Source organism: Dendrobates tinctorius, unplaced genomic scaffold (assembly GCF_039654945.1).
Source record: "Dendrobates tinctorius isolate UK_male_01 unplaced genomic scaffold, ASM3965494v1 ptg000082l, whole genome shotgun sequence".
Taxonomy (NCBI): domain Eukaryota; kingdom Metazoa; phylum Chordata; class Amphibia; order Anura; family Dendrobatidae; genus Dendrobates; species Dendrobates tinctorius.
In genome coordinates, this window is record NW_027361750.1 from 20,095,001 (window position 1) to 20,113,050 (window position 18,050).

Sequence of the window (18,050 nt, forward strand, 5' to 3'; positions counted from 1 at the left end):
AGTGCCATTTTTCTTTTTTCTGCGACCCCCTATCCAGCTGACCTATTTGTTATTCCAAACGTCTATGGAGAATAATACATTGAATTGTGGATGAGTGCCGATTCTTCCTTTGGAATGTTATACATTAAAATAATTGTCTTTCGTCAGGACAATAAAGTAACTTCCCCTTCAGAAATAAAATACTGAGCCCTGTATAGTAAATGGTGAAAATTACAATAATCCGTTTGCATTGTCCATTCAGTTACATAGCAGACGTCCCACTGTAGGCCCTATAATTACGCATGGATTACCCAGTCTGTCACCTGTTTGGAAGATAAATCACCTGTAACGACAGACATTAGAACTGCTTTATTTTTCTTTATTTGTCAAAGATTTTCCCCCAGAGCAATTAATTCCTACAGTGGGGTCCAGTATGATCACAGTGCAGCTCTGCCATGATCTTTTTCGTAGCCTTAGGGACAGTACTCAACAATGTTCAGTGTCAAGCGTTGACAGACAGGGTAAATGAAAGGGCTTCAGTGATGCTTCCCTGTCTCTCGCTCTTGCTGGAGCTGGCATTCATCCAGGTCTTGCCTACTAACACCATAGAAAGCAGCAGCTGGTGAGTAACATTAGCATGCAGGGCCCGAGGGCTACCCATGTTCTTGCTCTCTGTTCACCAACTGCTATTCAGTAAAACAGCTGGATCAAAAAAGATTCAGTCAAGATGTAGTTAGAGTTTTATGTGTACAACTGTTTTGATATAGATTGTCTGCTAGAGGCAGAGATAATGATAGCTTTGCAAGTGAACATATTTGGCTGCGAGTAAAACTGGTGTATTTATTTTTATACACTGCTTGTTCTGTACGACTGCTGAGAATTTATAGGCTAGTAATCCTACACGGTGAATGACACACAGAGACTGAAGTGATTGAGATGAGATCACAACAGGATTTAGCAATCTGCCGCAGAGCAGATCCCCCGATGTAGGAGAACTGGGAGGAAAACGTTCATTCACAGTCTCATGAATACATATCTGTAAGTAAAGAACCATCAATATGTATTTTTGGGAACAATTTCTACGATTTATATGAAACTCTGGAAGACTTAAAGGGATTGAATATTTTTTAAGATAGGTCATCGCATCATCGGTGTCAGATATCTGGTTACTGTAGATCAGATCCTTTTCTAATTGTTAAGTCACTAGTAAATCACTAGTGGATCACAGCAAAGCGGATTCATGGGAAGGAAACGTAAACCCAGGATACCCAGGACAGGTGTGTAGCACAAGTGAAAAGGAGCTCATCTGCAGCACACGGCAGCAGCTGCTACACTTTGAATGCAGCAGTGCCTCTGGAGCTAGCAACAGCTGGGGTGCTGTGTCATATAGTGATTTATACCCAGGCAGCCATTTTTATATGGCTCTATATTAATTATACATCCCTTATAAAAGGGTATCTCTCTCTCTTCTTATACAATAGATATATATATATTTACGGCTTTCATTTCCATAATGTTTTTATCCTTTCCCCATAGAATATAGCCCAGTGCAGTTGACAGCAAATTGCCTGTAATATCTTAAATATGACAAAACATTAAATCGTTTTAGCCACAAATGGCAAAATATTAGACAAGCCTTATAAATAATTGTTGTGGTCCAATCAGAAAGTAATATAGTATCAGTAATTGCTGAAATCCACTACTGTAGTTAGTTCAGCCCCTAATGTGAATTTTTAGTACATCGCACGCTAGCATCATGTCCTTTAGCTGTAAATATTGTGCTCTTTTCTCCAGACATCGCTATACAATACTGTTATATATCCTACAGCCAGGTGTTTATGTCGCTGTTAACTTATATATGGGGTAAATGCAACCATAGCTGTAATATAACAATAATCTTTTCTTTCAAACTGTACTTTTATGAAAAAGATTTCATAGAGCTTCACTCTGAAATGTTAAGCTAGAGATATAAAACATCAAGCCAAATCATTTAAAGGTCATGTCTCAATGAGGCAATCTTTTTGCCATCTATTAATTGAAATGGTTGACCATCTGATACTGTCAGAACTAAGAGACTATAAATCCTCTAAGCCCATACAGTGCAATATTTTTACTTTTCTTGAGACAACCCTTTCAAGAGTGTCTGTCAGTGTGGAGGACCCAACATGGCTTTACATTACATGCTTATACCGTTTACAGTGTGGACTGTGCCCATGCTTCGGTTCCTGTGTGGTGTCGCTGCAATGGATACTAATGGATACCAATGGATTCCTTTGTAGTGATCGCTGGCTGTCCAAGCAGCAGGACACTCTGTGATCAGTTTATCGTCAGGAGACCCCTATAGAGATTATTTCATATATTCTTAAAACCTTTATGGTTGAAAACGTCCTATGATGTGCAGAATAGTTGATTCAATTCCTAGATGCATCACTACGAAGCAGTAAACCAGGCACAGGTTGTTATATGGCAACTTGTCAATTCCTACTTGTCACAAGGGCACTGTTCATGGTCACCTGGCAGCTCAAAAATGTCTACCATGAACAGACACTAGCTACTCAGATATCCCAAATCCAAGGGTTTCCCTGTCCTTGACCCTTTAGGCCCTGTACAAAGATCTGGACTTAAGGCCCCGTCTCACATAGCGAGATTGCTAGCGAGATCGCTGAAGCGTCACCGATTTTGTGACACATAGCGGCTGGATATCGCTGATCGTGCTCGAATGTCCTTTTCATCGTCGACATCCTGCTGGCCAGTGCGCATTGCTGTGTTTAACGCCGACGAGCGACCTCGTTGGCGACGCAGAACTCTGGGATGTAGGCGTGAGTCGTCAGAAAAGCTCCTGTGTGACCAGGTACCAACAACCGCCGAGGTCGTTATACGGATTGCCATCAGATTGCTGTGTTGTTGAAGAGATCTGCCTGTTTGGCGGCTTAATAGCAACCATGTAGCGATGCACAAGCGATCCTTACCAGGTCGTATCATTGTCGGGATCGCTGGTGTATCGCTATGTGAAACGGGACCCTTACACAAGGGTCCCTGGGCTAGGGCCACAGAGTCAGCTGTTAGGTGGCGCAATTAGGATGAAACAACAAAAACGCCAAACACAGGTAAAGCCAGGAAGCACAAACATTGACTGGCAGTGGTAATTGACTCTCAGGGAATCTCTGAAGAGGCAATTTGCATATTAAATTTCCCAGAGGAGCACTGCATGGTGACTAAGCCTCCTTACCTTGACAAGCCAGAGCTGGTATGTCACTCTCCACAAGGAGACACCTTACCCCCTAGACCTCAGTCCAGGGATTCTCATCTAGCCAAATCAGTTCTCATACTTTGCACTGACGTGGACCAATAGCCTGAAACACTGTGTCTACAAATTGAGATTCTGATTTGGCTTTTATCCTATGTCATATTGCAAGACTCATTAAATGGTTGATTATGACTTGTAGGATTGCTGCTTCCAACAGGTGGCGCTGCAGAGTTAAAGTCCTCTTTCTCTCTTAAGAGGCAATTTGCATCTGAGGGATTTATACATTCAGCAGACTGACCAAGAGCTGATAACAGGAAGAAACCCAAACTAATTGGATTAACCCTATAGCTTGTGGACTGGCCAGAGCCAGAAGTCCCATAAAATAGGATTGATGCTGTCAAGCATCACCCGTAACAAAGGCATGACACCGCCTAACGGTCACAGAAGAAATTGGCATAGATGTTACGATACATTATAAGGAAGTAAATGTTAAATTCTCCAAAAACTATTTGAAGACTACCATTGCTATTTAAGGAATTTGCTATTTGTGCAATTTTATAATATATTCATATTTCTATTAAGTTGAACCTTTCGCTTATGTGCAGAATGCATATTTTATTTGGAGAAAGTCCTAAGTGTATATACATTGCTCAAAAAATAAAGGGAACACTAAAATATCACATCCTAGATATCACTGAATGAAATATTCCAGTTGCAAATATTTATTCATTGCATAGTAGAATGCATTGACAAGAATAAAACATAAAAATGATCAATGTAAATTAAAATTCATATCCCATGGAGGTCTGGATTCAGAATCATGCTCAAAATCAAAGTGGAAAATCAAATGACATGCTGATCCAACTTCAGTAGAAATTCCTCAAGACAATGAAATGATGCTCAGTTGTGTGTGTGGCCTCCATGTGCCTGTATGACCTCTCTACAATGCCCAGGCATTTTCTTAATGAGGCGGCAGTTTTTCTCCTTAGGGATCTCCTCCCAGACCTTGATTAAAGCATCAGTCAACCCCTAGACACTCTGTGGTGCAATGTGGCATTGGTGGATCGAATGAGACATGATGTCCCAGATATGCTCAATTGGATTCAGGTGCGGGGAACGGGCAGGCCAGTCCATAGAATCAGTGCATTTATCATGCAAGAATTTCAGTCACATGAGGCCTAGCATTGTCATGCAACAGTAGGAACTCAGGGCCCACTGCACCTGCATATGGTCTCACAATAGGTCTGAGGATCACATCCTGGTACATAATGACAGTCAGGGTCCCTCTGGCGAGCACTTGGAGAGCTGTGCGGCCCTCCAAATAAATGCCTCCCCTCACCATTAGTGACCTACTACCAAACCGGTCATGCTGAAGCATGCTACAGGCAGCAGATCATTCTCCACAGCATCTCCAGACTCTGTCACGTCTGTCACATGTGCTCAGTGTGAACTGCTTACAACTGTGAAGAGCATAGGACATCATTGTCGAATCTGCCAATATTGGTGTTCTCCGGCAAATTCCAATCACCCTGCATGGTGTTGGGCTGTTAAAACAACTCCCACTTGTTTAAGTTAGTCTCTCACACCTCCCTCATGGAGTCTGTTTCTGACAGTTGCAGCAGACACATGGATGTTAGTGGCCTGATGGAGGTCATTTTGCAGGGCTCTGGCACTGCTCCTCCTGTTCCTCCTTGCACAAAGGATTCTTCAGTCCCCTCCATGTCTCCTGGTCTAGTGACCTGTCTCCTGGTATCTACTCCATTTTCTGGACACTCTGCGACAGACACAGCTACCCTTCTTCCCAAAATTCGCATTGATGTGCCATCCTAGATGAGCTGCACAACCTGACCAACTTCTGTGTGTGGTAGACATCGCCTCATGCTACTATACCTCTAGGGATGAGAGCACTGATAAAATGCAAAAGTGTTCAAAACAACAGCCAAAAAGGATGAGAACAGGGAAATGGTCTATGGTCAACCCCTGCAGAACCATTCCTATATAGGAATAGGTCTAATTGTCTCTCATTTCTACCTATTGCCTGTCCCATTTGCACAACAGCGGGATAAATTGATTCACAATCGGTGTTGTGTCATAACTGGACAGATTGATTTCACAGAAATGTGATTGACTTGGAGTTACGTTGTGTTGTTTAAGTGTTCACTTTATTTTTTGAGCAATGCATTTTTTAATTTATTTTAGTTTATTTAATTTTGCAGTTATGAAAAATGTCATTGCTTACAATCTAAAGGGAAATATTGTAATTAAAATTGCTCATTGACTATTCTGTGATTGCATTAGATACATTATGTATTTCCATGGTCAGATATGGTTTTATGTATTGTAATAGTATTCATGCAATGCAATTCTCTTGAATAGATATGAAAGTGAGTGGTTTATGATGATGTGTAGGTCGAAAATGATTGTAATGAGTTCAGAAATCATTTATAGAATAGTTTGTTTTTGCCAAAGGCAAATGCCTTGCTTTATTAGGTGAAATTTTGGTGATAGGAAAGTTTGAACAAATGTATTTAACGTGATCGGTTTTCTGTGCTATGCCAAATATTTCTAGTAAAATCCTCAGAAGAAATCCAAGCAGTATACATCTATTTTACTTTAAAACTACATTTACTAAGACACAACCTAATTTTTTTGTAGCTGGAAAATTTAAGAAAATATTTGAGTGCTTGAAGCCACAGGCCAAAGTCAAAGCCTGAGACTGCACTACAGAATGATTCTGATGACAAAATGTCCCCTTGAGACGTCTGTTAAATGTAGTCATAGAGAACAAGCATTACGTCAAATCACCAGCAACATCTACTTTGTAGCTCAATTAAAGTAAAACATTTTCAAATTTATGGTTGTCTACTTATGGTATTAATGGAGAAAAAAAAGGAATAGGAGCAAAACAAGATGTTTTTTGCATTGTTAACCTGGCTTATAGAGAGGGTCCTAAGTGGACTGTCCTCCTGTGTGATGTCCATATGCAGATCGATTCATGGGTCTCAGGTCTAATGGCCATGTCAGTAATTTTTTGGGGGCGAGAGTCTTACAAATCCCTTACCTTCCGGGATCCCCAGCATTATGAAGCAATGATGATGTTGCACCAGCTCTGCTAATCAAAATTTACCCCAGGTATCATAAAGGTAAAGGATCCACGATCCTTCTGATCAGTGACCAGACTCTTCTGGCCGATGGAGTGGAATCTTGTGAATCGATTAACCCATCTCTATTTAATAGCTATATTAGATGGGGTTGACATGATGAGGCAACCATTTTAATGGAAGTACAAGGATGCACTCAAATGACCAAATTTATGATATGTGTTTGGAACACTATTCCCGTCAGGTCTCTTGAACTGAGCTAAAAGCATCATCTGCATATATTTGTGACTGTTGGTTCAAGTCAGAAGACCAGCCATTGGGCCATTAATTAAGACATTCAACATAGACCATAAAATATGGTCATGTGCATGCACCCTCACTGTGATTGTGCACTAAAGGCTTTGTTGACAATAATTGAAGAGGTTATGTATGTTTTTCAAAGCGGCAAATGGTATAAAATAACTAAATGAGCAGTTCACTTCTTTTCTCTGGTCATTCAGTACTGACAAACTGAATGTTCTTTCCAGTCTTTGTTTTCCAGGAGTTATATGCCACATTACTGGCCTCACCACTGGTAGCCAATATGCCAGTAGTATGGCACAAGACAGATACAACCATTGATTGCCTACTGTGGTCAGATTCTGACCACTTGTAAATAAAGACCAGGAGAAGCTCAGGAGCATTGGAGCTGGATCAAAGAGGGAGAGAATAGTGTTTATTTTGCTATTTTATTGTATTTGCAGTTGTTTAAAAAAATGTTGACGGTTAAATATCTTCTCCAGTGCATAGCTACAGCTCGTAGGTATGGACATGTAATATGTCGTTGGCATATTATCCAAACAGGTTATTTTTGTACATGTCATTTTTCAATGTCATCTTGAGACTAATATGTCATTCAATAAAAACAATTTTTCCATAAGTGCAAACAAAATGATTGTATTTTAAAAATGAGCATGGACATGGTGATTTAGCATAATTCATGGTAGCATTCTAGATTTGAAATTGAATTGCATGTATCCTATTGTTTGTGTTATACATACTACACCGGAGTGATATTCATAACCTTCTTTTGTTTGATCAGATGCAGGATTTGCAGAACTCAGACAGGAATCAGTATTCTTCGCATACTCAAATGGCAGCAATGAGACCAAGAGTCCAGCCTCAAGATATCCGACAGGCGGCAATGATGCAGCATGGTCAACTGACAACAATTAACCAGTCACAACTCAGCGCCCAGCTTGGCTTAAATATTGGGGGAAACACTGTTGCACACAATTCCCCATCCCCACCAGGAAGCAAATCTGCTACACCCTCACCATCCAGTTCAGTTCATGAAGATGAAGTAGAAGATACTTCAAAGGTATGAAGAATTCCATATCGTCTACTCATTGAGAAATGTAATACATACAGTGGCATCTCTTTGAAACTACCACCCAAAATTGAAAAAAGATAACTTTTCAGAAAGATGGTCCTCTCAAATAAAAGGAAATTACATACCGTATATAACTAAAATAATCATCTTTCACAGAAAATATATTCTTGACGAAGGGGTTGTCTTCTCTAAGCGGTTTTCTTATGGAGAGGTTTCACTGTACTATGCCACATCCGTGTGTCATGGCTGTAACATAGCCTAAAGCCCAATTATTATATCCATCTGCCAACATCTCTTAAATTTAAAAATTTTGAATATATTACTTATATTTTTTTGGCCTCATTCAGATAATTTGACAAAATAACATTTTTTCCAACTCTGCAACAATGACCATATAACCAATCATTTTTTACTTTTTTCATTCATATGAGTTTTACCAAAGTGGCTTCCTCTATGAGTAACAACCAACTTATAAGGATTCTAAAAGTGTAGCTGGTCTTTGATAATTCTAAAAAATAGAAGTATGCGCTAGGCAATAGGCATATCACTGGAGAGAGTTACATGGCGTGGGACTAGATAACAGCTATTATCATCGGAAGCGTAAGTGAATGTGGAACGACTGTTAACCAGTCCCACGCCATGTAACTCCCTCCAGTGATATGCATTTATTTTGGAAAAAAAGGAACATTTTTATGCAGCTTAGTGAGTTCCGTCAGTTCTTCTTTTCTGTTATTACTGTATACTTTGGTCTTTGATAATGGTCACTAAATTTTAGTAAATGGATGCCACCAGCTGTAGGACAAGATACAGTTATTTTGGAATAGACTCCAAAAATAAATTAGTCATTAAAGTGGTAGCCCACTGTCAGAAAAGTGGATCCCAAACTCAGTAAAATAGCTAAAATAACAAACAGAGCAGGTATTCACCCTTTTCATGTCCTGCTCCAACTCTCCACTGTTGATCTGGTCCCAGTGTTTTGGCTGCAGCGGTGACATCACATCAACAGTATGCATCACTGCTGTGGCTCGAGGTGTCTACCTCTGCACTGAAGCTGAGTTTAGTAATTTGCTATAACTGCGAAGGATCGAAGTGACGTTACTGCTGCAGCCAAAACATAGAGATTGGACCATCAGTGGGGAGTCAACCTTGCATTTAGGGAAAGTGACCATCTATTGTGTTTAGTAATTATGTCACTCTACAGCGATTGGGGTTCATTCTCCTGAAAATGGACAATTCCTTTAAACACATGTGTATTGAGTAATGAAAAATTATCAGCTCATTTATAGGTAGCACCAATTTACAAAATTACATACAGTCTTTTAGTTGTGTCCATCTTTCTGCTGCTGTAATTTTTATATAATCGATATACACTTTTCGATCTCATATCCGTGGTTTGGGCTCGTGGTAGCATTCTTTGGTTTGCTTGTTTTTTTCACTTTGTTTTTATTCATTTTGCATCTATTTATTTTTATATACACTTTATAAGATCATGAGATATTGTATGGGACATTGGAATGGTAACAACTAGAGATGAGTAAGCCAATTTTAATGGAATTGAACGCTACTGGAATTTTACAAATATCCAAAATGCAAATGATTTTTCTAAATTGTTTCCATGTGGATTTAGCTAAATGATTACCACTGGGTTAAAAAAAAATCCTTATACTCACCTTACTGTTCACCTTTCTGGCCCCTCCACTCCTCAATATCATCTGGCTGGTCCTTGTTGCATCTTCTAACACCCGCCGCTCACGCTTTATTGCGAGCACCTCTCACGCTAAGCCAGGACTTCTTGCTCTGATGAAACCCAGGACGGTTCTGTTCATGTACTCACAGGATCATGGTGCAAATTGTGAATTCATAAAGTCGTGACCTTTAGCATGGTTACCTACACCCCTTTTAGGCTTTATCTAAGCTGGAAGTCCTTGCTCTATGCGAGACCCAGGTGTTTCAGCATGAGCTGCGGGAATCAGAAGATGCTTTGAGAACTGGGTGGGTGATGATGAGGAACTGAGGCCAAAGGGGTGAGTGGTGAGTAGATATAAGTATTTTAATTTTTTTACATATTGTTTCCTTGTGCTTTTGGGTCTGGGGAGATCCCAGAACATAGCAAGGTTCCCTTAATTTTTATTTTATTAAGTTATTCTCCACAATTCAAATTTCCTTTGGAAAAAAACAGGTGAAGAGGCAAATTCAATTTTTTTTTGCCTGAACCACTCATCTCTAGTCACATCCAATTAGTGAACCCCCAGCCAATGTATCAATTGTATGTAAAAATGTTTTTAGATTATCCTTTTCCTTACCTTGATGTATTTTCTCGTAATGTATCGGTCAAATATGTATTTTCCACTAGTACATTTCATCTGATCTATGGAATTCTGATAGAATAAAAAATTTTTAATTAGCTGTCTGCAATCCAAATACTATGACATTTTCCATGGGCGTACCCTCCCTGCAGTATATTCTGCACAACTGCACTAATTTTCTCTGCAATTATAACATTCTTCCTCTGCTACTATAGTAAATAACGTATGCTTCTGCCATATGTCATGTAGGAATGCGAACTCAGTAAAGGACAAAAGCTTGTGCTTACGATCAAACATAGGCAAGGAAAAATATGAATGCAAGAACCTGAGAAAGTAATTGAAAGACTGCAGGGTACAAAGTAACAAGATTTGAGGACTTCACAGTTAAGAACAAAATACATATGCTTGAGCAAACATATGTTTCCCTCAACAATGCCATGTTAAGCATGTGTGTACTAAGATTTGGGTGCCAAATAAAATGGAGAGCTATGTAAATGTAAGAATAAGTTGAATCTTGCACCCATCCTGGGGCGATGCTGTGTCCTCAGATAAGTCTCGGAATATCCAAGGTATGAAATGTTACATTCTACTCTGTTTACTTTAGTCTCCACTTCAGAGGAGACAAGTTTTCACAATTTTGTGTGGCAGGATTTATTCTATCACGGGATATATTTTTATTTTTTAGATGTTTGCAAATTTTCAGTCATACCGCTACAGTACTAGAAAGTGATATTAATCTTTTTGATATCTCATGAATTGTGGATTAGTGGGAGTCCAAGTACTGAAACTCCCACCTGTCACTCAAACTACCAGGCAAAAGAGTATAGTTCACTCTTGAGCGTGTACACATCGGTGAACACTGATTTTCCATTGAGTCTGTTCACTGTTGTGTGCATGGTCATGCATGACCTGAGTGTTACTGCCTGGTGGTTTGAGAAGGTGGTGGGGGGATTCTGAGATGGACCCCTACTGATCAATAGTGAGGCCCATGGGTTAAAATATACCAAAAATCTTTTACGGTTTAGTTCCACTGTAAGTAAATAAGGACTAGTTTTATTCTGATTTCTTTTTTCCATTGGTTCAAAGAAATCTGTTCTAAATCGGTAGCTAAACTACAAATTCCTGCATGAATCAAAACTTAATAGCTGGAATTGAAACTCTTATAAGAAGAGCGTATATTTGAGGTGGCAATCAGGTTTCCCTGCGTAATATTCCAAGTAGTCCTAGTAGGAAAGAAGGTAGTAACAAACAGAAAAACTGTTATGGAAGGAGGAGGTGAATAATCAGTGAAGAGATGGTTTATATTTATTAAAAGTCCATAAAAAAATCAAGATAATCATATGGGGGAATATACTGTATGTCTGGTGAACAGAAAATTACACAAATTGTATGCCATTAAAAACTAAGGTTTAATAAACTGGTTGTTTCGTACTTTTACATTGATGGCTTATCTTTAGGATAGATCATCAATATTTGATCAATGTGGGTGCGATACTTAGCACCCCTGACAATCAGCTGTGTCTGGTGCTGGCAGCAGCCAGATGTTTCTGAGTTGTGGCCCGGTACTGCACATCTATCCTCAATTGGTCGGAAAACAAGGCGGATGTGCAGTACCCGGCTGTGGCCACCATAAGGTTGACAAAATTGTACTGAGCAGCTCTGCAACTTAACACATTCAGCTGCCGCTAGCACCGGGAGCAGCTCATCTGTGGGGATACCGGGTGCTGCATCCCCATCGATCAGATATTGATGACCTACCCTAAGGGCTCATGCAGACAACCGTATTTTCTGTCCGAGTACGATCCATCAAATCATTGGATAGAAAAGGACCAATGTTATTCTATGGGGCTGCACACATGTCCAATTTTTTTCCTCAGACAGCATGCTCAACTTTGATCCAATATTCGGATCGCAGTCAGACATACAAGTCAATGAGTGCATTGAAAACATCAGACTTCTCTCGGATGACATCTTAGTGGATTCCGATATCCACGGACTGACAAATTGGAGACGTTGGAGACATTTTTTCTCCATCTTCTTCTCATCTGAGAGAATTGCAGCACACTATGATCAGACCCTGATCAAACTCCTGGACAGCCCAATTAAATATGCGCACGTTCTAAACTATACATTTAAATATGCTTTAAAACTCCTATTCTAATCATATGGAGCCAAACATAAAACCAAATATCATATATGTACCAGTGGAGTTCTAAAGAGGTGTATTATACTCATTCTGTCACCAAACATAAATATTATGTGACCTCTAACACAGACATAGGCTACATATGTCAAATGATCATAATGGCAGTATGTATTGAATGCTCGTCCGTTCCTACCTACAACAGAAATATAGGTGTAGGATAGGTGAGAGAGTGTAACCAACAGGGATGGGGGGGTGACTCACTTCTTGCCGCCGACAGACATGAGACTGAGACAAGGGTTGTATTCAACAGGTCCGTCTTTATTGGCCGTCTCACTGACGACCACCGCAATTCACCACAGGAATTTCACACTTCTTTTATTCACAGACCCGGGTACCTTCACTTCTTATTTACATCGTCATGGTGTCCTTTGTGGCTCTTCTCACTGTGGCTGCCCTAGGCCTATCCACCACAGCGCTTCACCATTCCAAGTACGCCGGCTGCTTGGTACCCTCAGACCGTCTACATCTGTGACTACTGTCCTTTGCGCCACCCCCCGTGACCGTCTCAACTGTCAGTTCCTCTCTGCAGCCTTTCTACCATCTCTCTCTCTACAGCAGAACCTCCTTACTAGTGAGCTCCCCTGGCTGACTGGACTTTCCAGAACCTTCCCTCAACCTCTTATACTCCCAGTACTGGTAGCTCCGCCCACTATCACCTGACTGTTTCTTTGACCAATGGCAGTTAAACAGTCAAACTCCTACACTCCCCACTGCCCTCTAATGGTCAAACTACAACACAGCACCCCTTTCTCTTTACCTCAGCGCTTTTGTACCTACACTGCGCTACCCCTCTGCCTCTTCCTACAGGCAGATCTATCCGTCAGTTCAACCTCCCTACATAGGTCCAATAGCCAAAGTTCATATTTTCATGTGTGATGTCTGACTAAGATAGCCGCTGATTCAGCATGTTCAATAGTCTAGTCTATATGTAGTACAATGTGGGAATATTGGAAAAAGACTAGGTCGGAGTCAGGATTATCACATTCGGCAAATATCAGCATTCTCAGATGAACCAATGAGATGGCATTTTACATTTATAGCTCCAATCCAATAATGTTATCATTGACCAAGCTGGCCTAAGTAAAAAATCAAATATACCATATGGTCCAACTGTGCCCCAATATTGACACCTTCTTATTTGTTTATATAGTGCCATTAATTCCACAGCACTTTACAGACATTAAGGGCATGTCACACTAAGAGATATCGCTAGCAATATCGCTATAACTTGTGACGTTATAGCAATATTGCTAACGATATCGTTATGTGTGATACTTACCTACAACCCGCTCCCCCGCTGGTTATCGATGATCACGCGAGAACAGGCTGGACCGTTTCTCGTTGTCAGCTTCCTGCGGCACTTCCTGCTGTGACGACGAGCGACGAGCGTGGAGCCGGGCAGGAGGACGCAGGATCGCCTAGTGTGACAGGTAAGTAGCGACCCCCGTCCCCAGCGATGTCGCTAGTGAGATCTGCCTGTGTGGCAGCTCACTAGCGACCACTTAGCGATGTACCAGTGATCCTGACCGCGTCATATCGCTGGTCGGGATCGCTGGTACATCACTAAGTGTGACAGTACCTTTATCATCACTGTCCCCACTGGGGCTCACAATCTATATCCCTTATCAGTATGTCTTTAGAGTGTTTGAGAAATCCCAGAGCACCTGGAGGAAACCTAAACAAGCACAGGAGAACATACAAACTTGCAAATGTTTTCCTTGGTGGGATTTGTATACAGGACGCCAGAGCTACAAAGCAGCAGTGCAAATCCACTGAGCCACCGTGCTGACCATACATTATACAAGCAACCTGCTCAATGTTGACTGGCTATAGTTAGCTCTGTTCTTACCCTATGGAGTGCAAAAATCAGTAAACAGCTAGTATAAAAAAAATAGGAAATACAGCACTTAGTGGAATACAGATCCACAATTTCTCATAACATAGAGTAGCAAATCAGCAAAAAGAGAATTATTAAAACATAACTTTTAATATTATATAAAAGCTACCAAAAGATAAAGTGCAATTAAAAAACACTAGATCAAATGCCACAGACTATACGACGGAGTGTAGCTTTTATATAATATTAAAAGTTATGTTTTAATAATTCTCTTTTTGCTGATTTGCTATAAAAAAATAGCCCTTTATGCAAGGGCCTCAAAAGCTGCCAATAATCCTACATGTCATTAATCATTCCTTAATAATAATTTGTCATGTTAAATATACAGTAATTTATTACACATGTCACTATATAATAAAGTGGATATCACTATATGTCCAGATAAACACCAGGTTAAAAGAAGAAAGAACAAAAAGCACAATTAGGTACCCCAACAATGGTTTACCCTACTATAGTTTGGTACACACCCACTCAATATCACTGTGAGTACAAAAGTGTCAAAAACTAGAACGAAGAACCCCAGTAATCGCTTACACTTGTATACTGTTAGTGTAGTGTACCTCCTTTCTACAAATTTTCCTTCCTTTTATTTAGAGGTCTTTCAGGAGATTCAAGGCATCTATGAAACATAGGCAAGAGGTGTGGAAATCAGTAGCTTCTATTAAAATGGAGCCATGCCATGAATCTAGAGCACTATGGTCTGTTACTCCCCAGAAAGGAGGTACGGATACCTTGGAGGACGAAGTTTGATTGATTACAAATTTATTCCACATGAGAACAAAAATCCCAAACATACAGCTAATGACAATAAAAAAGACCTTTCTCCAAATTGTTAATGTTGAGCAGGACACACAAAGTAATAGTGGCTGCAGAGCCAGAGCTATGGGTGTTTCATTTCGGTATGAACTCTGTGCTTCTACTTCTTAATTCCAATGATGCTGCCTTTTTGTGATTGGGCAGCATCATAGTGATTTGAAAGTGCATGTCTACAGAGTTGAAAGAAATGAAACACCTAGTTGAACAATGAGAAAATTGTCATCAGTGATTTTGGTGCCCTGTATTTCTTCAACAGAATGGAGAAAAGAAATATAAAATTAGGAAAGAAATGTTTTAGTATATGTTACTGCAGGAATGAACAGTTTATAAGGTGAAAAGTTGTGATAGGTCTTCTTTAGGGGTAGTTTTGTATGAGACTCCCACTTTTACTGTAGCGAGTAGAATCTTTAGCATAACTGGTACCACGGACAAGTGACTCTACTGACTAATACACACGTAGTCAAAATTGTTGGTACCCCTCGTTTAAAGACAGAAAAACCCACAATGGTCACAGAAATAACTTGAATCTGAGAAAAGTAATAATGAATCAAAAATATATCATAATGAACAAATGAAAGTCAGACATTGCTTTTCAACCATGCTTCCTCAGAATTAAAAAAAATAAAACTAATGAAATAGGCCTGGACAGAAATGATGGTACCCTTAGCTTAATATTTTGTTGTACAACCTTTTGAGGCAATCACTGCAATCAAACGATTCCTGTGACTGTCAGTGAGACTTCTGCACCTCTCGACAGGTATTTTGGCCCACTTCTGAAGAGCAAACTACTCCAGTTGTCTCTTGTTTAAAGGTTGCCTTTTCCAGACGGCATGTTTCAGCTCTTTCCAAAGATGCTCAATAGGAGTTAGGTCAAGCTCATAGAAGGCCACTTCAGAATAGTCCAATGTTATCCTCTTAGCCATTCTTGGGTATTTCTAGCTGTGTGTTTTGGGTCATTATCCTGTTGCAAGACCCATGACCTGTAAGTGAGACCAAGCTTTCTGACACTGGGCAGCACATTTCTCTCTAGAATCCCTTGATAGTCTTGAAATTTTATTGTACCCTGCACATATTCTAGGCACCCTGTGCCAGATGCGGCAAAGCAGCCCCAGAACATAACAGGGCGTCTTTCATGTTTCACAGTAGGGACAGTGTTCTTTTCTTGATATGCTTCATTTTTCCATCTGGGAACATAGAGCTGATGTGCCATGCCAAAAAGTTCCATTTTGGTCTCTCCATAGGACATTCTCCTAGAAGCTTTGTGGCTTGTGAACATGTAGTTTGGTAAATTCCATTCTGGCTTTTTTATGATTTTTTTTTCAACAATGGCATCCTCCTTGGTCATCCCCCATGAAGTCTACTTTGGCTCATACAATGATGGATGGTGCGATCTGACACTGATGTTCCTTGAGCTTGAAGTTCACCTTTAATCTGTTTAGAAGTTTTTCTGGGCTCTTTTATTACCACTCGTATTATCCGTCTCTTTGATTTGTCATCAATTTTCCTCCTGCGACCACGTCCAGGGAGGTTGGCTACAGTCCCATGAAGCTTAAATTTCTGAATAATATGTGCAACTGTAGTCAAAGGAATATCAAGCTGCCTGGAGATGGTCTTATAACTTTTACCTATAACATGATTGTTTATAAATTTCTTTCTAATCTCCTGAGACCATTCTTTCCTTCGCTTCCTCTGGTCCATGTTGAGTGTGATACACACCATGTCACCATACAGCACAGTGAGTATCTGTAGCCCTATATACAGGCCCACTCACTGATTTCAAGATTGTAGACACCTGTGATGCTAATTAGTGGACACACCATGATTTATCATGTCACACTATTTTCAGGGGTACCATCATTTCTGTCCAGGCCTATTTCATGAGTTTTATTTTTTTTCAAATTCCGTGGAAGCATGGTTGAAAATCAATGTCTGACTTTCATTTGTTCATTTTCATAGATTTTTTTATTTATTAGTACTTTTGTCAGATTCAATTTATTTCTGTGACCATTGTGGGTTTTTCTGTCATTAAACAATTTTGACCACGTGAGTAATATGGTTTGTCTGTTTCCCCCATCATGGTGTCCATCAGGTTGATGAAAAATTTCTCGAAGCCTTTGGTGCAGATGTGAGCATTGCCTAAATGATATCCAAAATTTTTCTTTATTAAGGGCACACTAATTAATTCAATGTTGTACGATGTACAGCTGTCAATGTCCTCTAGTACAGTTTACAATTTACAACATTTATGGGTGCACAACTCTGAAGTGATGACGTAGAACAAAGAGCCTTTGTAAAATGATAGACATACATGTTTACGTAGACTCTATATTATAACATCTGCAAACTATTAGAAAAACTTTTGGCCTTATTTTGGTGTTTTCATATTAACATGTGCATTATTACATGTAGTGCGAGACCACAAACACTCATCTCATGTGACCACAGACAAAAAGTAAACAAAAAGACACAATTGTTACCATGAGCATGAGTAATATCCAGTGACTGCATGAAACATTTTTTCTTCAGGCCAAAAATATTGAATGGAAATAATTTTATGTGCTTGCAAAATAGAATCTATATTTCCATATAAATAAGTCATTTTAATCTAATTGCTCTCAAATTGCTATCACATGTAGAAGTACAAGTGCAGGAAAGCTGCTCATAGTATCATTCTTTTAAAGGTTAATTTTTTATTTTAGTCTAGATGGCCTTTTACAGGTAATTTTTGTTTTTACCAAACATACAAACATGTGAATTAAGTTTTTGTCTTATTGACCCCAGTATTTTAGATTTGTTCTTTGTTTTTCCCAATGCAGTATAGCAATAGTAGTAACATTATAGAGAGAAATAGCCTAGAATGAAAATGAGAATAGTATTTAGGTCTAATAAATTATTGATTTATTTAACTAGAGGTTGATTCACTAATGTACAATATTTATTGCAAAGACTTTAAACCTCCTTAGGACAGTGTTTCTCAACTCCAGTCCTCAAGACCCACCAACAGGTCATGTTTTCAGGATTTCCTTTGTATTGCACAGGTGATGGAATTAATGCTTGAGCAGGTGTTGAAATCACCTGTGCAATGCTAAGGATATCCTGAAAACTTGACCTGTTGGTGGGTCTTGA

The 18,050-nt window shown here is 39.6% G+C and overlaps 1 protein-coding gene across 3 annotated transcripts in view; it reads left to right on the plus strand.

Annotated features, from left to right (window-relative positions):
• TOX (thymocyte selection associated high mobility group box) overlaps positions 1 to 18,050 on the plus strand; it is a 342,737-nt gene that overhangs the window by 268,193 nt on the left and 56,494 nt on the right. For all 3 annotated transcript variants that reach the window (XM_073583952.1, XM_073583953.1, XM_073583955.1), the window contains one exon: positions 7,409 to 7,687. In XM_073583952.1, coding sequence (XP_073440053.1) covers positions 7,409 to 7,687 — 279 coding nt within the window. The remainder of the gene's footprint in view (positions 1 to 7,408; positions 7,688 to 18,050) is intronic.